The sequence below is a fragment of the Kryptolebias marmoratus genome, linkage group LG15 (genome assembly GCF_001649575.2).
Source record: "Kryptolebias marmoratus isolate JLee-2015 linkage group LG15, ASM164957v2, whole genome shotgun sequence".
Classification (NCBI taxonomy): domain Eukaryota; kingdom Metazoa; phylum Chordata; class Actinopteri; order Cyprinodontiformes; family Rivulidae; genus Kryptolebias; species Kryptolebias marmoratus.
The window spans coordinates 28418704-28445503 of record NC_051444.1 but is presented as its reverse complement, the minus strand read 5'-3'; the positions used below and the strand labels follow the sequence as shown (position 1 = coordinate 28445503).

Here is a 26800-nt window from a genome sequence, read left to right as displayed (position 1 = left end):
TCCTGACTTGTTGTACTTGGAGTTTATTTGTTGAGTATTAGTCACACTTTTCCTGGGGGCTGTTTCACATAAGAATGGGTATCACTAAAAGAGAATTTAAATATAGAGAATATATTATGGACCTTTGCAAGAAAGAAAAAAAATCTTTAGGCAGACCTCACAGAATTTTAATGGAAGACGACTGATCTACAGAGACGCTGTTCTTGGCAAGGAAAGAGTATCAATGGAGGATGAAGAAGAGGAGGAAGAGGAGGATTGTCTGTGCAGAGGAGGATGGAAGGGTTCGGTTGGCTAGTGTCTTGTCTAGCAATGCTGTGTTCAGGTGCTTATAGACTTGAACTAGTAGCCTTTGTTGCAGGAAGAGGGTTTCCTCTCTTATTCAGTATAGGTTGAATGTTCTTTACCACTCGGTGTCTGATTATCTTTTTGATGTGGGTCACCCCTTTACTTAATTTAGACTCTATTTTGGGCTCAACTGAATCCACTTCCACATGTCCTGCTCTGATAGCTGGATGAGGTTTAACAATGAGCTTCATGTGGAGGTTCAGAGGTTTGGTAAGAGGCACAGTGTGGCAGAAACTCAAAGTTGAGGCTTAAACCTCAAAATTAAATCTCTAGTGAGGATCAATGGTCTTGTCTTGGCCTTTGTCTTAGAACAAAATGTACATGTCCAACTATGTGTACTGTCTACAGTTCTGTCTGGCAGCCATCTCTGCCACCAGATCCATATCACAAGGTGAGTTTCTTTCAATCAACCCTGTCCCGGTGGTGCCATCATTGCCCGCGTGGGCATTGAAGTCCCCTAGATGGCACCTGAGGAGAGGGATGTCTGGGTTTACAACCTGGACCTGTTGCCTCCAAGACCTGACTACAGATAAATGGTAGAAAAATTCATGTATGACCATAATAAAATTTTTGGCTAAAGACACACTATAAAAAAGTAAAAGGATTTAAACATAATGTCCAAAAATAACAACAACTTTGAGACAAAGTAATCTGTGATAAAAACTACATAAGTTTTGTTTCTGAATTTGTTATAGTTGTAAAAAATGACATCAATGAGGAAATTAGCACTGAACATCAACATCTATTATCAATAAATAAACATTTATACGCCTAAAATGTTCAAAAATTGTAAAAGGTTCTCATTACAGCATTTTCTCTGTTCATTCTAAAAATCGTTAATAATAAAATAATTAAAAAGCCCATTTTAAAATATATATTTTTATTTGTTTATCCAGTTTATTCATTCACTCATTTTTGTTCTGCCCATTGTTTTTGTATAAATCTCTTCCTTGCTTTTAACATAACCCTTAAATGAAAATAAATACCCAAACAAATAAAAGTTTATATCGACTTAAACTGTAATTTAAAATACGAACAGGCAGGCAACACAAAGTACAAGGCTGTTTCATGCCGAAGCTTTTATTTTTATAAGTTCACAGGAAGTGGTTTATTGTCATTGCGCTGACCGGAAGTGAAGCTGTCGGTTTTCAGCACTAATTGACAGTTATGCGAAGATGGCGGCGTACAGTCGCTCTCCGCTGCCGTTGATGCTTTTGACGTCTGCGTGTCTCTGTAGCTTCGTGTATGTCCTGAGCCTGAAGGCTCCGAGCGGCCCGGCCGAGCCGCCCCACCCGCTGGAAGCCAGAGCCGCGGACCCGCCGGGTAAGGATGCACCTGTCGCCGCCGCCGCCGCCGGGGCCTCTCCGCCTCGAAGGGCGACCGGTTGGAAGCTGGCGGAGGAGGAGGCCTGCCGGGAGGACCTGACCCGCCTCTGCCCCAAACACACCTGGACCAACAACCTGGCCGTCCTGGAGTGTCTGCAGGACCGCAAAGAGGTAAGCGACCGGCGGCTGTCCTGGCAGGACGCCGGGGGATGATGATGAGCATCTGCTGGGTGTGTCGCCTCGGAGGTTCGGGGAGACTCGGGGGATAAGGTGACCATCTGCAACCGAGATTTATGTCCTGACCACTTCCACAGCAGCGCACCAGGGAGCTTAAAATGTATTTTACTGTTCAAAGCGTCCCACTCACATTTTGGAAAAACTACAAAATCGCAGCCTATTATGGGAGCTCTTTTAAAGTCATACTTGGTGAATAGATTTGCATCTCAAACATCTACAGAGTTCTTCACAAACAGGTTCATTATCGCTTTCACTTACTGCTTAAACCTGAGCTTCTCAGAGACAAATTAGGAGACAGTGAGTCTCCTGAATATAAGTTAACAAGGTCACGAACTGAGTAAATACAGATTGCGTCCTTTAATAATAATAGTAATGTGTATCTTGACGCATGGATTTCCATCCCATTTCAGTAATATCTAAATAACTCCACATCAGGTTTGATTTCTTATCAGCTGGAAATGTGTGAAGTAAGGATATACTGATAAGATGGCTCATAAATGTCAGCAAAGTCATTCCAAAAAGAAGAGTACATCATGAATAAAAGACACTGTAAAAAGCATTAGGTGTCCAAAAAAAAAACCCATAACAATATGATTGTTTATTAAATAACATTTTGTTTTGGTGTGGGAAATTGTATTTGCTAAATAATGTAAGGATTGAACCAATTCAAATTATGATGGAAATACACACAAGAGAAGTAAAAGATCGTTTTGAGGTCCATCTTTTCTAATTGCCTGAAACTCTGCTCAGGTTTTTTGTTTCGTGAAAATGTGAACCCCGTGTGTCCAGCTAGGCTGCTGGGTTAAAATCACGGGACATAAAGCTTCATCTTGGCTTGCAGGAACAACTGTTTGTAGTTTTCTAGCATTAAATAAGCTTCCAAATTAAATATTTACCAGACTAATTTAACTGTACTAAAAACCTGGAGAACTGCAGCTTTTCAAACCTTTTAGTTTGGTATAAGTGTGTATTGTTTGCGTTTTAACACTGTAACAGGTAAGGGGAAATTAACTTTTTCTACCTGTGCTCTCTGCACGAGTTTCCTTCTGGAGTAATAATTGACTCAGTTAGATTTTAAATGAGTGGATTTGTGTGCAGTCAGCCAGCTGTCAGGTGACTTGGAGGTCATTGTTTGTTTATGCCTTGGTGTTAAAAATGCTTTCTTACTCTGTTTTCAGACATGTCACCCACTGACCAGACTTTTTTTGGTGCTCCTTTTTTAAAATTTATTTATTTTTTTGGACAAACCTGTTTGCAGCAAGTGTTTGAGTTTTATTCCAGCTCAAACAGGCTGTCACGATGCAGACTCTCAGCTTGGTTGATCACATTTTCAGAACATTATTGTCACTTTTTTAATATACTTTTACAATCTTTGCTTATCTCATTTAACCGATCCGCCTTGTTCGTTTTCCTTTTGTTGGTTTTAGGAGATTTTATTCATTTTCCTGTTTTGACTGTATTCTTTTATGGATTTTTCTTTAAAAAAAACAAAAGGAGTTGTATGTTTCATGCATGTACTGACCTTTGCCATCTCTGTGATATCAGAAGTTGTTCAAACATCCTTTAGGAACTTGTAATGACCATTTCCCCTCATTAATAGCTCTACATTTTTGACTGAAATAGAAAAAATGAATTTAATTTGATAAGAAACCTGCAGGTGTGTCTCGGTTTGTCACACACTGTACTCTGAATCATCGAACCACGTTTACCGGGGTTAGTCTTTAACCTGTAACAAGACATTACTCAACACTCCTCTACATTTATGGAAAGAAACATAAATAAACTAGAGAAGCTTTTGAACACTCTTCTCAAGTCCGAAGTCCTGTTTTACAGTTTTAAAGTTATATGGACCCATACCAAAAGTAAGTGTTTCATGAAATATGTTTTGGTCATTTTTGCTTCTTCTATTTGACCAGAAAACAACTTGCAAACAGATCCTGACTCTTTTTTTTTATGATGTCAGAGGTTTAATAGTTGGGATTTGTTTTTAGTCTAAGACACACAGTACCTCTAAACTAAATCAACAGCTATTTTTTATTTTTTCTTAACAGTAAAAATGTTTTAGTTTGCTTTTAAAATTTAATAATGGGACAAAAAAAATGACAAATTTGTTTATTTATTTCCAGGGCTTTACATATTTACATATTTGTTCCATGTAGGTTAAAAGAGATTTGTTTACAACGAAGAACAAAATGTTTAAATGAGGAAATGTATAGGAACAGATGGACCCGAAATAGTCAATTAAATGTGTAACCAAACACTTGGAGGACGAGCTGAAATGAGCTTCTTGGTTCATCAGACGAGTTGAGATTTTAACAATGTTTTTAAGACTACTTAAAAATGAAATATTGGCAGGGATGAATCATTTTCTTAAGCACTCCTGGATGTTTTACAGCAAACTCAACTGGCTGGCAGCTCTCCTGTCTGATTCCTCCTGAGTCTCCTTCAGACCTTAGAAGAGTCCTGCTAAGATGCATGACCTGCTGTGTGAGCTTTGAACTCAGTGGGGTCAAACTCATTTTCACAAAGAGCTAAAATTAAAACCAAGCAAGACTTTGAGAATCTGAGTCGTGGATACTGTGAGGCCTGAATGGTGTGGACATTAAAGTGAAACTCCTTTGCAGGTTTATTATTATTATCCTTTTTCAGAATTTGCATATTTTACTACATTACAACCGGGCTCAAAATATACGCCAAGGTTCATAATGAGGCATAGATGGAGTTAAGGCTTATTTGATAAAAAGTGCTTTCTTAGAATATGTGCTGTCCCCAAGAGTATGATTATTCTGTAGTTCTGTCACTTTGCTGTTGCCTGGAATCTGGTTGATGACCTTGTCCATCCCCGTTTTTACAAGTCCCACAGCTCTGATTATTACTGGAATGTTTTTTTGCTTTTGGGCCCAATTATTATTGTTATGTTCAAGGTTGTGAACAGAGATAATCTGAGCAGGAGGAGACTCTGAGCACAGTCACTATCTCGCCTCGACGTTTGATCGGCTCTTTTCCTCCCAAATCAAACAAATAACCAAGAGGTTTAAACTATGGTTTCTCTGCTTCAAAGTTAACAAATTACAGCGGAAGCTTGGCACTGAGTCTGTTCTGTATTTAAACAAAATGTGCAGAAACAGAGACTCTGTACCTGTTTTTAGCAGGAGGAGGGATCAGGGGGAAGCTGCTCTCCCCGAGGCTTGAGTGATGTGACCGTGCCGTTCCTTGTGTCTGACATTTCCGTCTAACTGCTGTCACACGAATGATTTAAGGTTGTGGGGACAGTTTAATTTCAACAGAAGTGATGCTGACTTCCACCTGATATGGTTTCACAAGACAGTTTTCAAACTCAACAAGAAACCTTCTGACGTTTTTAATGTAATGAGACCTTTGCTCACCCTTACATTCGAGTCAATAAGATTTAATGTCCCGTTTAAAATCTTTATCTTAATTAATCTGCATCAAGCCTGCTTTTGCAGGGGGTTTTTTTTGGCTACATTTAGTTACTGTAATCTAAAACGTGCAATGTACAGGATGCTCCTGTACAGGTTCTGAAGAGCCTTTCTGTCCCTGTGCATTTTCCCTGTCTTTTTTTGAACACCATGTTGAATTTATCCTTCATTCTAATGTCACACACACATGCACACACCACCACTGGCCCTGAGCAATGGCCTCCTTACTGAGATAATTACATTGGTTTGACTTTATTACAGCTGTGACCTGCTGAAGAGGTAAATGGCTCTCAGAAACCTACCTCTTCTCCAGAGTTAGAATTAGGAGCTCAGTTATAAACTCACTGGTAGACAGCAGGCCACTTCGCCTCTGCACAAACTGGCCACGTGCACCTAATGACTTCAGACTGACAGCGTCCGGGGATGCTGTGTTGCTTGGATTTAAGCTCAGTCAGATTTCTGTCAGTGCATTTCTCCACTGAGAGGGCAGCATTTCTGTTTTGGTTGGCTATTTTTACTTGCAGCATTGGCAGCTGGTTTTTGTGTGTCCGGGGGAGACTGAAGGCTCTGAATGGGGCTTCTGCTTTTGCATCAGCAGTAAATTAGAGGAGTTTCACATCAGGCCCTTCTACTTTGAAAAACTGCACCCAATCTGGGTAAAAAAAAGATGATAAAACTGCAAATGGTAAACTGTAAAAAAAATCTGTATCATGCCTAAAAGAATGGCTGTATTAAATTTTAAAAAGAAAAAAACTGAAACAGTTGGAGCTGTTTTATGTCTTAGGTATAAATACATTAACATTTATATCCTAATCACACTTAATCCAGTTACAAGAAGTTAGCAGTTACCCATAATTTATCTAAATTACATATATACTTTGCACAAAATGTAAGGCAAATGTTGTAACAATGCTTCTCAGCAATACATTTGACACTATTGGAAATTCTCTTTAATGGTGCCATATTTTTTTAGAAAATGCATTTGTAAGTTGAGCAGCAGAGTTGATTATGTGAGTTGCACTAATAAAAAACTTGCCAGATCTCCTCTGCCAACGCTAAACAGCTGATTCTGTTATTGACTGTTGTTTGGTGTTGTTTATTGGATTGGATGAGAAGTCGTCATCTTGGAGGATAGTTAGGCCCCAGACTGAGGTGATATGGGATTGCCACTGGTTGCTCACAGGTGCTGACAATCAGGCAGTTTGGCACCCGAGGTACCAGAAGCTCAAAGCAGGAGTCAGTAGCAGAATAAGCTGTTTGGCGTTGGCAGAGAAGATTATGCAATTTTTTTAATGGGCGCAACCCACATACTCAATTCTACTGCTCAACTCACAATTCGATTTTCCTTACAAATGTGGCACAATTGAATGGGAAACAAACAGGTTGTCCAACAGCATAAGATTTATTCCCAAGAAGTATTGTTACAACTAACTAATAACTGACTAAAAGGAAACTATGTAAATAAAAGAAATCCTTATTTTACTAATTACTAAGCTACTTTAAAGAGTCTTAGCATACAAATTATCATGATGTAATCAATTTTACTTCAAAACTAAGTAGAGAAACCATAGAATAAAATTTCTCAGTAACACATAAAGTTAATAGAATTACTGAACACAAGAAATGACAATAAACTGATATTTTTTCTTTTTAAATATATCAAAAAAATCTAAATGCTTGTGACTATTCATTGGTAGTGATATTAAATTGTTTGACTGAAAAAAAGTATTATTTAGACACTTGAAAATTACAAATCTATACCATAGTCTTTTTTTATTGTTATAATACCAAACATTGCAGAAATTGAATTTACCTACATTTTAAAGATTTTCACCCGAAAATGGGTGGCTCAAACAACCCAGATGTGTTGTTTGTTTTAAGCCTGAAAATGTGGTATTATGTAGTCATAATTAAATGGATTAAGAAAAGAAAACAAACTGTTTCAGACAGACAGGGGTGTTTACACTTGGTTGTCTGCCAAAATAATTATGATTTAAGCCAAAAAATCTGTCAGGTGTTGCCATTTTAAAGCCCCAGTGTGACCAGTGGGAGGATGTCAGGACTGATTGATGGGTCAACACAACATTTACCATTTCCTGTAGCAAACCATTTTGACAAATTACATTTTAAACATGATGACAACATTGATACAGTTCAGTGTCTCAAGCGCTTATAGCTTCTTTAACTATTTTTGAGGAGAAAAAAGGGCTGATGTTCACATGTGTAGTACAGTATGTTTTAAATAGTTAGATACTGAGTCAAAGCAGTAATGTGCCGTAATCACAAAATCTTGCTCAAAAAGGTGCTTGTAAGGCTAGTGGTGCTTTGCAGATGTGGATATTTCAAATTTGCTTCATCGCTTTAAGACATTTATTGACTGACTTCTGTTCTTTGATGAAAGAATTTAATTTATTCAATTAGATTTATGTAGTTTATTCCTCCTGTGCCAATTCACGACAAAAGTCCTCTCAGGGCAATATGTAGACAATTCCAAATCATAAATCCAGTTCAGTCCAAAACTAATCCAGTTACAGTCAACTCAATTCAGTTACAGAAAAATACAGTCAGAGCCAGTATATTACCAAACACCAATAAGTAAAAAGTTGTATAAGAAGCCCAACGGATCATATCAAAACTTCAGCTTGGCAAGAGAGGACAGTGGAAAAAAAGGAGTCCCTTTTAATAAAACGAAACCTCCAACAGAACCATAATGGACAGCCATCTGGTTGGCTGACTGGGGGTTGAAAGGACAGGAAAGAGACACAGACAAACACAGAATTATTGGGCTAGGCGGAGTTTCCATTAGATGAAACAACACAGGTTAATGAAAGCAGTAACTGCAAATACAAACACGGAGATTAAAGAGACTGAAGACAGCAGTGAGAGGAAATGTGGTCTGTTTGTCCTCCAGCAGTCTGAGCAGCATAACTAAAGAGAAAGCTCAGGAAACCCAACTATAGGATTGATCAAATAGAAACTTATAGATGGTCTAGGAGTAATCAATTTGATTAATTTGAGCTGACTCAGTGATACAAACATAATCCTCCTGCTGCAGCCAGGTTTCTGTAGGACAAAATAAATCAGTGTGATTAACAGATAATTAATTGACAAAGACTAGTATGGGAGAGATCTTATGCTCAATTATCCTGGAAAGAAAAGCCTAACTTAATTTTACCTGTTTAAACTTTAGCTTTTACTTTATTAGCTTGTTCTCACTTTTGTTTTAATCTGCATTAGTTATTAGTCTGGTCTTGTTTCAGAAGCCTTTGATGCAAACAGAGCTGCTCCTCATTAATTAATGACTCATTGTTTGAGTAATTGCTAAATTTAATCTCAGAGGCCGCTGTGGACCTGTGTTCTCATTACACTCTTTCAGCTGTCTGTGAAACATTTGGGTTTAGAATAAGAAAGCTTTTTGTTCTGTCCCCGTGAGCAGCGCAGAGTCACGACAAAACGCTTTTATGTCATTTTGCTCCGAAGAGCTATAAAGCTATGAGAGCAGCTTCTGATGCTGCGTTTCCCTTTGATAATCTAGGATGTCGTGTGTGAGTTTATGAACAGTTTCTCTTGTGTTGATTATATTAAAACAAGTGTTTTCTTTAGATACTTCTGGTGTTCTTATATTTTTATGATCGGTTCTCTATTTTTAAGCAAATTCAAGAGACACTCCAGGAAAGGTTTCAAATATTTGTGTTGTTCTTTTAATAGAATTGTGTGTTTCATGTGAAAATTACTTGTGGCATGGACTATGGACCTGAAATGTTAATATAAGTTAATTTTCCATCTCCCAGACCTGCTGCATTGTTGCAGTCAGTCGACTCAACAAAATGCACCCTGATGGTTGCCAGATCTCAATCAAAAAAAGAACCAGCTGTGTTTTGTAAGAGTTTCACTGCATCTTAGCTCAGTAGCTGTAAAATTTACTGAGTTAGAGACATTTTTGCGTTGGCTAAAGTCAGATGGATGTGGCAGCCACCTTGAAAAAAGTTGTAGATATACATTAAATCATTACTTTCTGACAGTTTTATTAAAATTCATCCAGTGGTTCATGAGGTATTTTGCTAACAGCTATGGCAGCCATTTTGAAATGGGTTGGCTCCAAAAGTGAATCATCTTTAGATGTGTATCCAATAATTACTTACTGCAGGTTTCACACAGACATGGGGAAAAAACATTATCGCCCACATTTCACCTTTTAATGACGGGTGATGAAAGAATTGGTAGTTTTACTTTTGTGCAGAAGACATGGATTCAGCCTAGGAAATACAGCATGATCAGCTTCAGGAATGTTAATTATCTTCATAAAAATTGAATTTCCTTTGAAATTGATCTTTTTCTCTGTTTTTTTGTCATTTTGCAGGAAATTGAGCTTGCTCCTGACTGTAACCACGTGAGTATTTCAAGACACTTTGAAATTAACTTTTTCTATGTATAATTTTTATATATTACTAGTTTACAATTGTATGCTCAACAAAAAATATTTAACAACCTCAGCTGTATTTTTTGTGCTTTTAATTTCTTGCACCAAACCTTTTCTTCTCAGCTTTTGTGGAACTACAAATTAAATCTGACGACAGATCCCAAGTTTGAGTCTGTGGCCACAGAGGTCTGCAAAAGCACCATCGCTGAGGTTTGTCTCCCTTTGTCTGTCTTTTGTGAACCTTTTCTTGCTGTAATAAGTTTAGTTCCATTTTCTCTGAATCTGTCACGTTCCACCCCTGCAGATAAAAGAGTGTAATGAAGAGGAGCGAGGGAGGGGGTATCTGATGTCGTGTCTCGTGGATCATCGAAGCAACATCAGTGAATACCAGTGCAACCAGTATGTCACCAAGATTACCAGCATCATCTTCAGCGACTACAGACTGATCTGTGGCTTCATGGACAAATGTAAAGAAGACATAAACAACCTGCGCTGCGGCAGCATCAACATAGGACACAGGGTGAGTGTGTTAAATTCTTAATAACTCAAGCTGTGCAGCTAATATTACTTTCAACTGCTAATCATAGCTCTTAGGAAACCATGTAGACAAGAAGAACGTTAACATTTTTTTAAAGAAGACATCTTTTACGCTTTTCTTCTTTTCCCTCACTGTGTTTGATCAATGTTTTGCATGTGAGAAAGATCTGAGTTACAAAGGTTAAAAATCTCATAATGAGCCGTTTCTTTGCTTCCTGATTTGACATTTGTTTTGTAATGCAGGCTGTTCTTCGTTTACTTAACAACATCATCTTGAACTACGTTTGTTTAATGTTCGTAAAATGACTGGTTTGGGCCAGTCGGGTTTTATATTTTGTAGTTTAAAGCTTGTAAACCTCTTCTATTCAGTCTGAATCTATTAGCTTCTTGATGCCTTCTGGCATCATTTGCATTAATTAATTTTGGGATATAAATCAGTCATTTCACTTCTTATGTGTACTTAGAAAAAGGGTCTTTGAACAAAGAAGAATTGGCTTGTTAATAAACTTTTATATAACGAGAGGAAATGTGACATTTTAGAAAAATTTATCTATTTTGTAGTGATCTTAAAGCATATTAAATGGATTCAAATGGATTTCAGTAATTATGAACCAGAGATGTCAGCAGTTTTTCTGTTTTCTAGAAAAAAATATGAATAAACAATAACATTTGTCCTGGATTGTAATGTTTAATTTCAAATGAGCTTTATTCCAGTTAGTTCTGTTTCTAGTGGCTCTCCTTGCTCAATGTAGATGAAATAACTAAAATGAGTTGGTTGTTTTTTAACTTGTCAAGGAAATTTAGCAACCTTCTAAATCCAAACTAAGATCTTATAAACCTGTTCATTCTTTAGTCCCTTACAGGTAACAAAAACACTGTGCTTATTTAATTTATTTGCATAAAGATAAGAAATAACCAGGATCATTTAAAAATCTATAATAAGTAAAGATTTACAAGTAGTGCTACTTTAAGTGGTGCTTTTTCTCGCAGCCTCTCTCTTCAAGCCTGTCTTACATGCTGGATTAGTTTCTTTGTCAATTTATGCTTTCTATTACACACAAAATTCAGCTTTATTTTCTATTTAGATAAAACATTTGAAGTTTTAAAGGTGCTCACACAAATGGGAGGTAGAGGGTATGACTGCAACCAATGATTGTTTTAATATTCAAATATTCAGTCAATTTTTTTCCTGATTAGTCTATTAGTCAACAATTATTTCAATCTGTCTCTGATTCGTATGGGTGCACCTCCTATTCTTGGCTCCAGGTCATGTTTTACCTCACCTGCTCTAGTCTGCCCACCTGTAAATGTCACTTGGTCTCTTTGTAATATTGCAATATAACATTTCACAACAAGTTAAAATAATCTGTGCAGACGTGAATTTGAGACTAATCAAGTTTACTTAATGTGACCTTTACAACGAATGAAATCCATTAAACGTTAAAAAGTTCAGATATCTTGTTGATAATATTACAACTTCAGTGTAAACATCATTTGATAAGATTGCTCCTCCGAAAAATAGTGATCAGTCAGAGGGTCAGCTTCTTGGTTTAATTCAGAGCTGCGTATTTTAAAACAGGCATCTAGAAATTTAGAAAGAAAATGGCGCTCCACTAACATGGAAGAATTTTATTTAAGTTCGAGAAATAACCTGCTAACATACAAGAAAGTCCTTCATAAAGCTAGTACTGTATATTATTCATCTTTAATAGAAGACAACAAAAAACAATCCCAGGTTTCTTTTTAGTACTAATGAGAAGTCCCATCTCTGTTGCGCCATGTATCCCCATAACTTGAAGCAGTGATGATGTCATGAGATTCTTTATAAATAAAACAGTTTCAGCTAGAGAGAAAATTCACACCATTCTTCCTACTATTGTCTTTGAGTCCCTATCAAAATGAAATGGCTTTAAAAGTGTCTCTAGAACCTGATTTGACCGTTTTTGACCTATTGAGTTCTCTAAATTGTCAAAAATGATAACTTCGTCTAAACCATCAACATGTCTGCTGGATCCAATCCCAACCAGGCTGTTCAAAGAGGTATTTCCCCTAATATCCCCATTTTGGATCTGCCTAATTTGTCTCTAATGAATCGTTATGTACCACAGAGCTTTAATGTTGCTGTAATTAAACCTTTACTTAAGAAATCTGTTCTTGAATCAGTTCTGGCCAATTATAGACCTAAATCCAATCTCTTATTCATCAGGTAGTGGTCTTTGGACCTGAGCATTTTAGGAGCAACCTTTGCAGCCTTTCACTTTTTGCATGGTCTTAATTTGGCCTCCAGTTCTAATGTAAAGAACCTTGGTGTTATTTTTGATCAGGATATGTCTTTTAACCCCCATATTTATAAAGTTACCAGGACTACTTTCTTCCACCTTTCCGCATAACTCCACTTACAAAGACCTGAACTAGTCTTTTATAAGTTTTTGTGTTTGCTTTTTTTCCTCGAGTTTTTTCGCTCTTGTAGTAGAATTGATTTCACAGAGTTCTTCCTCATACAGCAGTATCCTTGTTTCACCATAGTCATCGTCTCTTCACAGGACGTCCACTCCCAGGGTGAGGTGATCGCATGTTTGGAGAAGGCGCTGGTGAGGCAGGCGGAGCAGATGGATCATGTTCATCCAATCAAAGAGGACTGTCAGAAAGCAATCCTTCGGGTGGCCGAGCTCTCGTCAGATGACTTTCACCTCGACAGACACCTTTACTTCTCCTGCAGAGACGACCGTGAGAGATTCTGCCAGAACGTACGAGACTCTACTACTGTCTACATCAGGGGTGGCCAATCCTGGTCCTCGAGGGCCACCGTCCTGCAGGTTTTACTTGTTTCTCTGCTCCAACACAGCTGATTTAAATCAATGGCTGATTAACAGGCTTCTGTAGAACAAGAAGAGCTAATTTAACCACTGAATCAGGTGTGTTGGAGCAGGGAAACAAGGAAACATGGCCACCCCTGGTCTACATGATTTAACACATTCAACAAAAGGACACAACACTCAGACATCAGTGATTTGGAAGTATAAGTCTGTAGGCTTTTGGAGTCACATTCAGTGAAGGAACACAACAGTGAGAACCAAATTTATCTGCTTGATATTATTTAGTGGATATCATTGCTTGTTTTCAGAAATTATTGAAAAGTTGCCTTGAATCTGTTTCAGGTCTGATATATGAAGAGAAAGTAGATAAACAACAAAGATGCAAAATTGACCACATCGGCAGGGAAAAAAATAAAAAGAGATTGAATACATTTCCACAGTCCTTCAACTCATGTCTCAGCAAATCTCTCTTTTTCATTTTTTTTTCACAGGTTCATGCAGGAGAAGGGAAAGTCTACAAGTGTCTCTTTAATCACAAATTTGAAGAAGCCATGTCAGAAAAGGTACAAACTACAGACCATCACACCCCCTGAGCCAAGACTATTTCTGACCATGGACACTCTGTAGATTTGAATCCCATCATATTGAATATCTCCTCTCCGCTCCTCAGTGCCGCGATGCTCTGACAACCCGACAGAAGCTGATCTCCCAGGACTACAGAGTCAGTTACTCTTTGGCCAAAGCTTGTAAGGTGGACTTGAGAAAGCAGCGCTGCAGCCTGGACACCAACCTGCCTCGAGCCCGTGAGGCTCGGCTGTCGTACCTACTGCTGTGCCTGGAGGCTGCCGTGCACCGAGGTGAGAGCACAAGACACTTTCATTTCCTCAGGGTTTGAAATTATATTCCTCAATTCTCAAGATTTATGAAGATTACTTAAACTGTGCTGAGTGATGAAAATATGACTTTAGGGTTCTATCATCTACCATCCATGTGCTACTTCTAGCATGTTTTAAGTATTTTGTAGAAATAAACTGATAAACTGAGATTTTATCCTCAGTTGAAACCATCTGAGTGCAGCAGGTGGAGGACTGAAGCAAAAGATGTTTTGATACAGATTTAGACCAACATTTTATTAAACCAGCTTTAGTAAAGCATATTTTATTTATCAAAATGTATCAGTTGAAACAAAAAGTACTCAATTTTGTCCCACTGTAATGTTTTAACCATCTTGCTGTGTAGGGCGTTCAGTCAGCGGGGAGTGTCAAGGCGAGATGTTGGATTTCCGGCGAATGCTGATGGAGGATTTTTCTTTGAGTCCGGAGATTGTTCTTCACTGCCGGACGGAGATTGAGGCTCAGTGCTCGGGTCTGCACCGCAAAGGCCGCACACTGCACTGCCTGATGCGAATCGGTCGGGGCGACCGCAGTGCTGCCATCGACAGCGTCTGTCAGAGCGCAGTAAGACAGCAGCTGTTGTTGGTTCTTTGAACTTTAAAATGTTTAAAGAAAATTATTAGTTAAATGTGAGGGCTGCGGAACATGAACAAAGGTTTTAAAATTAGACCTAATCATTATGCCTTTATTTATTGACCAGTTTAAAATGGATTAGACATTTGCTAAATTCTGTATCTGGTGTAGACACAGACAAGTTTGTTTAACATATATAACATATATATATATATATATATATATATATATATATATATATATATATATATGTTGAATTATGTTGAACTAAAATTGAAAGGCAGTGTCTGACTTTAATTAGTTGAGTTTTAGCTTTTCTTTAACAGATTTTAAAATTATTTTAGTGACCTTTATGGATTTGTCCTTCTTTTTTTGTCTTTTAAATTAGTTTGTGCCTGTACCTATTTCAAAAAGTAATTTAGTAATCACAAACAACAATTAAATGATGTCTTTGTTAAAAGAAAAAAGTAAAACAAAAAACAAAAATGGCAGATTTGCATTTCTCTCTAAAGGTTTCTTCAGTCATGGTACATAAAGTCTCAGTCAGGTTGCTGCAGTAGGATTAAAAAATATTTTGTTTTTTGTTACAGCTGCAGACTTTGATTCAGTCTGCGGACCCTGGAGCTGATTATCGGATCGACCGAGCACTCAACGAGGCCTGTGAATCCGTTATCCAGACTGCCTGCAAACACATCCGAAGTGGAGACCCAATGTGAGCTGGTTATCTTGAATAGCTGATAATAATATTGAGGATTTCTATATGTATTCTGTCATAAATATATACAGTATTTAAATTCTAAGGCTTTATAAATCAGGCCATAATTTGGAAAAAAAAAAAATCTAGTCCTTACAAAGTATCAAAATGTGGTGGATACAACTTCAGATAAACAAAGAGCATATGACATATTGCATTGTGTCAATGTTCAGTTAACAAAAACTAGGACAACATGCAGGACCAGTCCAGGTCTTCTTCTCAATGTTGCATCAGTTCATTGAGGTTTGCAGACCTTTGTTGCTGCTTAGTTCTCTTTATGTTCCACCACATTATTTTACTCTGGTTGAGGTCTGGACTTTAACCGGATCATCGCAGCCCCTTGGTTCTTTTCTTTTTCAGTCATTCTGTTGTAGATTTTGCTGCTGTTTGAGGTCATTACACTGTTGGGAGACAGCGACGAAGTGAAGATTCAGCACAATCTGCTGGCTCCCTTAGATCATTTTTACTAATTATATTTTATAATGTATGTGAATGCTTTTGTACAGTGCCCTGAGAAGGCTATTGTTGTGACTCGGCGCTATATAAGTAAATTGAATTGAATTGCTTCATGACCTACTTTAGGCCCAGCTTTAGTTTTTGGAAAGATGGCCTCATATTTGACTCTAGAAAACTTTGGTTTACTGAGGAGTTCATGGTCAACTCAGTGACTACAAGGAGCCCAAACCATCACCCCTCCACCACCGTGCTGACAGCTGGTATGAGGTGTTTGTGCTGATATGCCGTTTGTGTTTAAACTCTGGTCTTCTCAGCTTCTCCAAACAAGCCGTACTTTTCCGGTGTTTTTCTGATTGTCCTGTCATGAACTTTAACCTGCTGAGGCCTGTAGAGTCTAAGATGGCGCTCTTAAGTGTTTTGCAGTTTCTCTCAGCATTGCTCTGATCGCAGAGTGAACTTACTGGGATATTCACTCCTGGAAATATCGGCAGCTTTTGTTTGGCTCCAAAACGTTTGAAAATGACCTTTAATCTTTCCCAGATTGGTGGGCAGATTCTCTAAGATCATTGCTGATGATTTTCCTCCTTAAAGTGGTAGGGATGCATTTAGTTTTCACACACCACTTTTGCCATTTGTCTTAGTTTTTGTCAAATGAATAATGGCAAGCTGCGATGTCATATCATGTTGTCTAAAATTATATGTACCTAATTCAAAGGTCTATTAAGGACAGTTGTTTTTAATGTTCCGAAAGAAGGTGTACTTTGTTTTTACTGTTTTTTGTGACCAGATGCTGGATGCTGATTTGACAGGTTTGTTTTTGTGTGAAGGATCCTGTCTTGCCTTATGGAGCATCTGTACACAGAGAAGATGGTGGAGGACTGTGAACACCGGCTGCTGGAGCTGCAGTATTTCATATCCAGAGACTGGAAGTGAGTTTGCCTTGTGATACACACAAGACTACAACAAATGGCTGCAGTGGAACAACTTCAACATTTGGCTCATTTCATAGATTTGATTTGGAAAATGCAAAACTGAATTTAAATGTGAAATAATGTTTAACACAGAAAGTTAGTTAGTTATAGGAAAAGCCTTTGTGTTTTAATAGCGAGAAAAACAGGATGACTGTTATGTTATCTTCACTTTGACTTTTAGAAAACCTTTTAAACCTCACAACAAAGGGGAGAGTTTGTGTAAACCAAGATCATTTCTAAATTACTGTTTTAGGCGTTACCTAAGAACAAGGATATCAAAAATGAATTAATTTGTCAAAAAGTATAATTATGAATGAAGAAAAAAATATGTAGTCTTAAAAAAGACAGATTACAAAATAATAAATTGCATACAGAAGTTATTGTGGAAGTCTAAATATTAATATAATAAATGTTGACCAAAATAACAAGAAAATAGCAGGTGAATAAAAATGCTATTTTCATTCAGATTTTTATTAATGAAGAAAGTTTCTTTAGAAGTAGAAGTTATTGCGATCACAAGGAAACTTTTGGCACTGTCTTACAGAACAGATCGGATTGTACATTAAAAAATCCACAATTGCAGCAGGAAGTATGAGTTTGGATCAAAACAACCAAGAATAAATGAATGTGGTATGACCTTTTTGTGTTGTTGTTTTGCAGACTGGACCCCATCCTGTACAGGAAGTGTCAGGGTGATGCTGCGCGGCTCTGCCACACACACGGCTGGAATGAGACCAGCGAGCTCATGCCGCCAGGTGCAGTTTTCTCCTGTTTGTACCGCCACGCCTACCGCACGGAGGAGCAAGGACGGCGGGTAAACAAACACACACGCCTTGTAATTCAGGACTACTCTCACATGTAAACATCATGACAGGAAAAAGGTTTTCTTATCAGTTTAGGGTTGATTAGGTAACATGATGAGGAGGTGTAACTTTAATGTTTTTAAATTTAACAGATAAAGCCACATAAGCAGGTAAGAACTCTGCGTTTCATGTAAATCAATTACAACCGAACCTGGTGAGGGGTTAAAATTATAATTTAGGGTAATTTAAACTCTCTGTGGGTGTCTGATGAGATGATTTGTGTTGTGATGCTTGAAAGATTTTCTTCCATTGCTGTTTTTTCTATTTTCTTGCATTTCAACCTGTATTATAAAATGACTGGTATTGTGACAATATTTCAATCATATTAAAACATTCTTTGAGTATTTGTGGTTAAATGTTAAAATTCTGAAGACATGATATGAATCTCATCCAAGTTTCACATTTCTAAATGAGAGGGGATTTATAAAGAATTTTTTTGTTTGTTTTAGCAGCTTATAATTTGTGTGAAGCACTTTGCATTCTTATTGCCTGCTGACGGAGCGCAAAAGGAGTTTCTATCAATGTGTGTGTCTGTTTGTTGTGTAAACAAACTCATGAACCACCTGATGGATTTTAATGAAACTCAAAATAATCATCGAACGTACATCTACAAGTGAATAATCGTCGCTATTCAAGATGGTCGCCACAGCTATACAACCTTAGCAAACAGAAACATTGGCTGTAGCTCAGTCAGTTGTACGGATATTGAGGAGTGGTTGTAGCTGAGAGTTATTTCTGATCTATACTCCAAGTGTTAATTGATTGCACATGATCTTTTTAAAAAAAAACTTTGCCATTAACTTTTGGAATCAACTCTGTTAGCAAAATATCTTCTTAGCCATTGCACAAATTTTAATACAACTTTCGGAAAGTAATCAGTGGATGTACATCTACAACTGATTAACTTTTGGAGTCAACACAATCAAGATGGCTGCCAAAACTAATTGACTTTAGGAAACACAAAAATGGCTACAACTCAACCAGTTTTACAGATATTAAGCATCATCTCCAACACATACCCTGAGCGCTACACATTGTGCCAGATCTTTGCATTATTTGTTGGCTGTCCTAACAAAAAGATGAGAGAAACAAGAAGACCCAGGTTGATTTTTAACAATTTATTACAAAAGAAAATGGCCAGCAGAACATTCCCGGGGTGAGACAGATTCAAGCGGCAGAATTTGTCTAACCTCAGACTGTGCTTGATTTGAACTCAGTTTATCAATAAGACGTAACAGCGCCACCTATCTCATCGTAACTGAAAGGCTGTATCACTTGGAGAGTATCATGACCTAACATTGAACTGTGAGCAGATAGGATACAGGACAATTCTGTTACATCTAATGAGGACATCCCATCAGTGTCTTATCAGTGAGTCTTATTTTTTTCTACAACATTGCTGTCAACCCTGGTTGCCTGTTAGCAAAACATCACATGAATCCTTGAGCAGATTTTAGGGAAACTCTCAGAAAATAATCCTTGGATGGGGTCAACCCACCACACCCGGTGATGATACCTCACTGCACTATTTATAATTGTATCTAAACCTGTTGATATAGGTAGATAAACATCTATATAGGTATCCATCCATCCATTCTCTTCCGCTTATCCGGGGTTGGGTCGTGGGGGCAGCAGCCTAAGCAGGGAGACCCAGACTTCCCTCTCCCCAGCCACTTGGGCCAGCTCCTCCGGGGGAATCCCAAGGTGTTCCCAGGCCAGCCGAGAAACATAGTCCCTCCAGCGTGTCCTGGGTCTTCCTCTGGGCCTCCTCCCGGTGGGACGTGCCCGGAACACCTCACCAGGGAGGCATCCAGGAGGCATCCTCACCAGATGCCCGAGCCACCTCAACTGGCTCCTCTCGACGTGGAGGAGCAGCGGCTCTACTCTGAGTCCCTCCCGGATGACCGAGCTTCTCACCCTATCTCTAAGGGAGAGCCCAGACACCCTGCAGAGGAAACTCATTTCAGCCGCTTGTATTCGCGATCTCGTTCTTTCGGTCACTACCCAAAGCTCCTGACCATAGATGAGGGTAGGAACGTAGATCGACGGGTAAATCGAGAGCTTCGCTTTTTGGCTCGGCTCTCTCTTCACCACGACAGATCGGTACAGCGCCCACCAATCCGCCTGTCGATCTCCCGCTCCATTTTCCCCTCATTCGTGAACAAGACCCCGAGATACTTAAACTCCTCCACTTGGGGCAGGACATCTTCCCCGACCTGGAGAAGGCACTCTACCCTTTTCCAGCTCAAGACCATGGCCTCGGATTTGGAGGCACTGATCCTCGTCCCGGCAGTTTCACACTCGGCTGCGAACCGCTCCAGCGAGAGCTGTAGATCACGGTCCGATGAAGCCAACATGATCACATCTATATAGGTATATAACTCCTAATCCTTATGTAAATAAAATAGTTAATGTAAATCATACATTAAATTATGATAACAATACACCATTAAATGTATCTTAAAAATTTGCTTTGCAAAACAAAATCTTGATGGACTTGACATGTTGTGAGCTGGTCAGGTGCAATAAGTTGATCTGCTCCCCTCTGGATGTACATCTGCAACTGATTAACCTTTGGAATAACCCTGAATTAAGATGGCCTCCACAGCTAATCAACATTAGCCAACACAGAAAAATCAGAGTCACCATGAAATGTAAATCAGGAGGTCTACTTTCTTCAGTTTTTGGTAATTACACTCAGCAGTAAGATGATTTGTGTAATCAGGGTTTCTGACCTTCACTGTGACCACACTGATAAATGTGTCTCATTCCTTCACAGAGCTGTTTAAGACTTTGTTTTTATGTGTAAGATTACACCACACTGAAATAAGCAGGGATGAATAGTAGCCATGTGTACAGTATAAATACAGAAATGCAGGGACTTAAATGGACTTTGAGCAAGATTCCATTCTGGACAGCAGTGGTTTCTATTCTGAGTCCATCGTTCTACAAAGAAAAAGATTTTTCACACGCAGAAAATGGTTAGAAAAATGCAACCAATATTCCCAGGAGTGCACATAACAGCAAGTTCACCCCAATGTCAGACTGCAATTCTCAGAGAAATGACAAAAAACCCAATAGCTCCAAGACAGACTCTACAGGCCTCAGTTAGCGGGTTAAACGTTAAAGTTTATGACAGAACGGGTAAAGGAAAAAGATCAAATTAACCAGAGGATGTAAGCAACCAACTAAGACCTGGCATAGATCAGAACATTTTTTGTTTGGTGCTATACTTTAGACGTGGAATTGGGTTTGTGATGTGTAAGAATAACGAGGACATCTGTTGTTATTAGCCAATATTGGTTTGACATGAATGCATCAAATGGTAGCTACATGTTTGTGTGTGTGTTTGTAGTTGTCTCGAGACTGTAAAGTTGAGGTTCAGAGGATTCTCCACCAGAGAGCGTTAGATGTAAAGTTGGACCCGGAGCTGCAGAAACGCTGCATGACTGACCTCGGCAAGTGGTGCAGCGAGAAGACGGACACGGGACAGGTGAGTCACACCCGGTCTGCTGCTGATAAAGCTTCTGTGCTGTTTTTTTTTTTTTTTTTTACCAAAACCTTTTCAAAACAAAAAAAATTGAAAACAACATTTATTTGAATGTTTCATTTGTAAATGTGCTGCTGTCTCTGTGTAGGAGCTGGAGTGTCTGCAGGATCATTTGGAGGATCTTGTGCCCAGCTGCAGAGAGATTGTTGGCAACCTGACAGAGCTGGAGTCAGAGGTCAGAGTTCACCTGAACTAAACCAGGAGACAGAGGTTGTGTTACTGGTAATATTAGATGGAAACCAAATCATGTTTACATCTCTGTCTTGCTTTTTAGGACATCCAGATAGACGCTCTGCTCATCAGAGCCTGTGATCCCGTCATTCAGGCCCACTGCCATGTGAGCGCACAAACAAGGACACACTCACACTGAGTGCATTCAGTAAATCCCATCTCATTTGTAAAGTACTGCATTTTTAGCCATTTTTGTTATTTTTGCGTGTTTGCAGGATGTTGCTGATAACCAGATTGATACAGGTGATCTGATGGAGTGTTTAGTTCAGAATAAACACCAGAAGGAGATGAACGACAAGTGTGCAGTCGGCGTTACACACTTCCAGCTGGTCAGTTATCAGAACGGCTTACTACATTATAAAATCATTTTCTAATACACAAATTTCTGTACAAACAGCGGTTTAGTTCTTAATCTAGCTTGTAGGAAACCTCTGTTTTTTTACAAAGTTAGTTTTGTATTTGTTAACAACAAATATAAAGGGCTTTTCCTAGAAATTATTATTGTCTTTGTATATCAAGTTTTCTAATATTATTATTGGCCACTTCCAAAGGTGACAATGTTTTTGCCCATGTCTGTAATATGTGTGTTTGTTCATTTGTCTGTAATGTTAGCAAAATATCTCATGAACAGGTGTAGAGATTTTCATGAAACTTTCAGAAAGCAGTCACTGGGAATTCATTTTCAACCCAAATAAAAATGGCTACAACAGCTAATCAGCCTAAGCCAACTCAACAATAGCAATAACTTTACAGATATTGAGCTACATTTGGTGTGGTGGTAGCTGAGAGTCATCCTCAACACGTGCTTCGAGCGCTAGCATTTCACGAGAAATCTCACAATATCACATGAGAGCTAGTAGGCAAACTATATGAGGAATATTGTGAATTTTAAAAATCTAAATAAACAAATGAGCCATGAAAAGACCAAGTTATTTTTGTTGAAGGTGTTCGTGTTGTCAGTTAAATGTTGTGTTCTTGAATCTATATGGTCTATATTTTTTTGTTTAGTTGTCGTACCTTCACGAGTGCTGCTGCAGATGAGAATTAATGATGGAAGTGAAACATTTCTCTTCATCCATGTGCTCAACCTTCAGGTTCAAATGAAGGATTTCAGGTTTTCCTACAAGTTCAAAATGGCCTGCAAGGAGGACGTTCTGCGCTTGTGTCCAAATATCAAGAAAAAGTAGGCTGAAGTCACAACTTTACATTTAATCTCAATTTATTTATAACACTTAGATTCCATTGTTTTATGACACCCAGATTTCAAATCTGTCCAAATCATTTGTAATACAAACCTGGTAAACAGTGTAACTCTACAGTTCAGTGCAGCATAATTTTTAGTTTTTTACATGTTTTAAGGAACTATTGAGTCATGTAACATGTTTTTAGAAACGCAGTGAATTTGTTTTACTCTGCCTTTAAGCTGTATTTTTGTTGTCACCCTACAGGGTGGATGTTGTCATCTGTCTGAGCACCACGGTGAGGAACGACACGCTGCAGGACGTTCGAGAGCAGCGGGTGTCTCTGAAATGTCGCAAGCAGCTGCGGGTGGAGGAGCTGGAGATGGTAAACACACACAGTTACGCAAACAAACCTCTTCACAGCTCATCTAAATTTTACTTCAGAGTATCAGAGTAAAGGGGCCTAAATATAAAGGCCCGTCACATTTTATAGACTTCTATGTGTAAAACATTCAGAAAACCATTTGTCATTTTCCTTTCACTTCACAATTATCCACTGCTTCGTGTTGGTCTGAAATCCCAGTAAAAAAAGTTTGTATGGTGACAAAATGTCGAATGTTGATGGGGTGTGAAGACTTTTTCAAGGCCTTCTGTTGCTTTGTAGAGCACACTATCAGACAGATTAATGAAGCAATTTTTAGGTGTTTTGTTACTGGCGGTTAGAAAAACTCAACATTTCTCATTTATTTAGTTGAATCTAGAAAACAAAACCAAACGTAACATTTTAGAAAATATATTCTAGTATTTCCTAAAAGCTATTAGTTTCAAAGTCAAAGAACAACACAAAGATGATCTCCAGAACAGTTCTGGTGGCATCTCAAAGCAAAGAACATGAAAATGAGAAAGGGTATATTTTTAGATTATAGACGACATCTTTAATAGCTGTATTACTGATTTCTTTAACAAGACAATGAGCTGAAATTTATGAACTGCCATGTTTAGCTAAAAATGATATGTATAAAAAGTTTTAAATATAAAACAAACAAAACACATTTGTATTTCGTTGCTCATTCTGTTTTAGTTTATTAATAACAAATAACTGAATAAAATACTTCTGGAAACATGCAGTGAAAACACAAAATGACTAAAAAAATATTCTTAAAACAAGACCCATCGGGCTCTTCATGCTTTATTAATTACTCTGACTTTATAGATGCTTTTTTAACTCCCTGAGATGGTTCATCACAGTATAGTTTGCAGGTAAATTTGTAAGAAAAAATGCTTTTCCTCTGTCTTCTCGTCTCAGTCAGAAGATATTCGGTTGGAACCAGAGTTGTACGATCCCTGCAAGTCAGACATCAGCCGTCTGTGTCCCAACGTGGCGTTTGGTAACGCTCAGGTATAAATCTCCACCGTGACAAGCGTCGCCTTGTTTTTCATCAGCAATGTTTTAGCCACCTTTCTCCTCGCCGCCTCCTCCTCAGATGATCGAGTGTCTGAAGGAGCAGAAGAAGCAGCTGAGTCAGCGCTGCCACCAGCGCATCTTCAAGCTGCAGGAGGTGGAGATGAGCGACCCCGAGCTCGACTACCAGCTGATGAGAGTCTGCAAGCAGATGATCAAGGTGAGGAGGAAATATTTGATCTTAGTTCAGTTTGTGTTCAGTTTTCACATCCTTGGAATTTCTTCACCATTTTCTGCTGGTTGTAACTATTATAAGATTATTTTAAGAATTAAATGTTTGAGTTTTAATTTTATTGCTATGTGCCGTGAATAAAAAAAGGTAGATTATTTAAGGAAAAGTGTGCTAACATCTGAGCCAGTTGCTGCTATAAGCCAAAATGTCTGTAATCAACTAAAAGTGTACTTTAGGGGACTTATTTTGAATGACTTGTTTTCGATGTCCTTCCTGCAGCGTTTCTGCACTGAGGCAGATGCCAGGACCGTCCTGCAGTGCCTGAAGCAGAACAAGAACAGCGAGCTGATGGATCCAAAGTGCAAACAGATGATCACCAAGAGACAGATCACACAGAACACCGGTAAACACACAGAAACACACAAATAAATTCATTTAACATCTGAAGCATTCTCACCCTTTATCTCGCTGCTCCTTCAGACTACAGGCTGAATCCGGTGTTGAGGAAAGCGTGTCGGGCCGACATTCCAAAGTTCTGCCAGTCCATCCTGAACAAAGCCAGCGAGGACAGTGAGCTGGAGGGTCAGGTCATCAGCTGCCTCAAGCTCAAATACGCCGATCAGGTTTGACCACAGCGTCTTTCTCTCCGCTTTGAAAAGGAATAAATAGTCCAGTCAAATGTTTTTGATTTGTTTTCTTTAAACTGTTAAATTCTATGTTTTCTGACTGGGCTTTGGTTCAGAGGTTGTCACCGGATTGTGAAGACCAGATCAGAGTGATTCTGCAGGAGTCGGCGCTCGACTACAGACTGGACCCACAGCTGCAGATGCACTGCTCAGATGAGGTAAATCACTGAACTTAAACCACCTGTACATGTATGAAGGCCTCAGATCGTGTTCATGGCTCAGTCAGTAGATAGTTCCACCTTTCATTTGTTACTTTTCTTTGGTAAGTCTTCTGGTTGTCACCCCCTGTTGATCAGTTTGTGAATCTGCTATCTGTAAACAAGTGGGAAACATTCGGTCTCAAAGAAAAACAGTCAGGAAAAATGCCAAATCAGAAAAATTGTCAGGATTGATTAGGAAATACAGAACAGGTTACAAAAGACATGAAGAGATCCTGACATCAAAACCTATGAAGTTAGTTTTTCTCACTCAATTATTGATTTAACGAGTTCTTGTTTGCTGTTTTTGCTCTAGATCTCCAGACTTTGCGCAGAGGAGGCAGCAGCTCAGGAGCAGACCGGTCAGGTGGAGGAGTGTCTGAAAGTCAACCTGCTGAAAATTAAACAGGAAGCCTGTAAAAAGGTGACGGCACGAGATGGTTCTGATGATGAGACCTTTTCTAATGACCCCAAATTTTATTAAATCTGTTTTTTGTCACTGATTAATGAACATATTTGAAAAACATGTGGACACGGATGTAATTTGAGGCCTGTGGACTGGGTCAGTGTGGTTCAAATCATTCCCTGAAACAGTCTTGCTAAAAAGCTGCCACCGTCATAAAGACGAGCCACAGGGTGGAGGAGGACTACAGATCTGTACCAGAGGTGTTAAAGCAGCACAAAACAAAACTGCAATGAAAAGTCAGGACCACGTGAACAAACAGAAAGGCTCATTTATACATTTAGAAGGAAGAAGTAGCACCAAACTTGTGAGGTTGTTAAATATAGTGGATGTTTTTGTAATAAGTTATGAAATAAACTTTAACATATGTATAGCCTTTCTGAGGGACAGTTGGACATTTTAAAAGCTGCTTTAAAGAAAGCTTAATGTCATGTTAGTAATATTTGAATATTCATTGCATTAAGTTGATATTTGAGGAGGAAATATCAGATATTGATATCTGATTAAAAAATAATTGTTTCCAATTAGCATCAGCACAGCATTTGTACAGATGGATTTGCTCGAAAATGGTTTTAGGTAAAAGTTGTTTCTTCAATGACATCATCTTGAATCAGAGATAAAAACCAACAGTAAGAAAAGTCGGTCCAACGTCTCCTAATTTTCCTTTAATGTTTTTTATGTCTATAAACAAATTATTGATGAATCTACTATTATAAAAGCAAAAGGTTTGCTTTTTTACCTGATTAAGCTAATAATTAGACAATAGCTTACTGTATTTTCTGCACTATAGGGCGCACTGTCAATGAATGGTCCATTTTCAGACTTTTGTCATATATAAAGCGCACCGGACTATAAGGTGCATCGTTGTGCACCTCCCAATTTTTGTAACTTTGCACAGACTGTGCACGCCGAGTTCCATTCAAAACGGATGATTTTGCTGCTCTAGCGGAGCTGGTTCACCTGTATCCGCATTTATATGATCCCTCTATGAGAGATCGCAACGTTAATTAAACGGTTCAAAACTCACGGAAGAATACTGCACCGACGTAAGAGTCAAGTATAAACGCCTCCACCCACAGGCGCCGGAACCACTGGGGCCAGGGGGCCATTGGCCCCCCCACTTTCCGGCCCTGCCAGTGCGCTGCGTGTTCCCACCAGACGGCTGCACAGACTGCACGCGACTCTCACAGACTGTGACTAACGTGTCTCTGTGTTTATATAGAGACAG

General features: G+C 38.7%; 1 protein-coding gene across 2 annotated transcripts in view; it reads left to right on the top strand.

The window, feature by feature from the left end:
- Positions 1-1471: 1471 nt before the first annotated feature.
- The window catches only part of LOC108242135 (Golgi apparatus protein 1), a 48344-nt gene continuing 23015 nt past the window's right edge, over positions 1472-26800 (top strand). The window contains exons 1-24 of one of the 2 annotated variants that reach the window (XM_017426776.1): positions 1521-1841; positions 9708-9737; positions 9891-9977; positions 10072-10287; positions 12848-13051; positions 13612-13683; positions 13791-13977; positions 14360-14577; positions 15177-15298; positions 16624-16725; positions 17428-17581; positions 17723-17740; positions 20986-21123; positions 21269-21355; positions 21455-21517; positions 21627-21740; positions 22506-22594; positions 22860-22977; positions 23899-23991; positions 24077-24214; positions 24506-24629; positions 24707-24849; positions 24969-25070; positions 25426-25533. In XM_017426776.1, the coding sequence (XP_017282265.1) occupies positions 1521-1841; positions 9708-9737; positions 9891-9977; positions 10072-10287; positions 12848-13051; positions 13612-13683; positions 13791-13977; positions 14360-14577; positions 15177-15298; positions 16624-16725; positions 17428-17581; positions 17723-17740; positions 20986-21123; positions 21269-21355; positions 21455-21517; positions 21627-21740; positions 22506-22594; positions 22860-22977; positions 23899-23991; positions 24077-24214; positions 24506-24629; positions 24707-24849; positions 24969-25070; positions 25426-25533 (3048 nt within the window). Of the gene's footprint in view, positions 1842-9707; positions 9738-9890; positions 9978-10071; positions 10288-12847; positions 13052-13611; positions 13684-13790; positions 13978-14359; positions 14578-15176; positions 15299-16623; positions 16726-17427; positions 17582-17722; positions 17741-20985; positions 21124-21268; positions 21356-21454; positions 21518-21626; positions 21741-22505; positions 22595-22859; positions 22978-23898; positions 23992-24076; positions 24215-24505; positions 24630-24706; positions 24850-24968; positions 25071-25425; positions 25534-26800 lie in introns of both variants that reach the window. The other variant, XM_017426777.3, reaches the window with a different exon arrangement.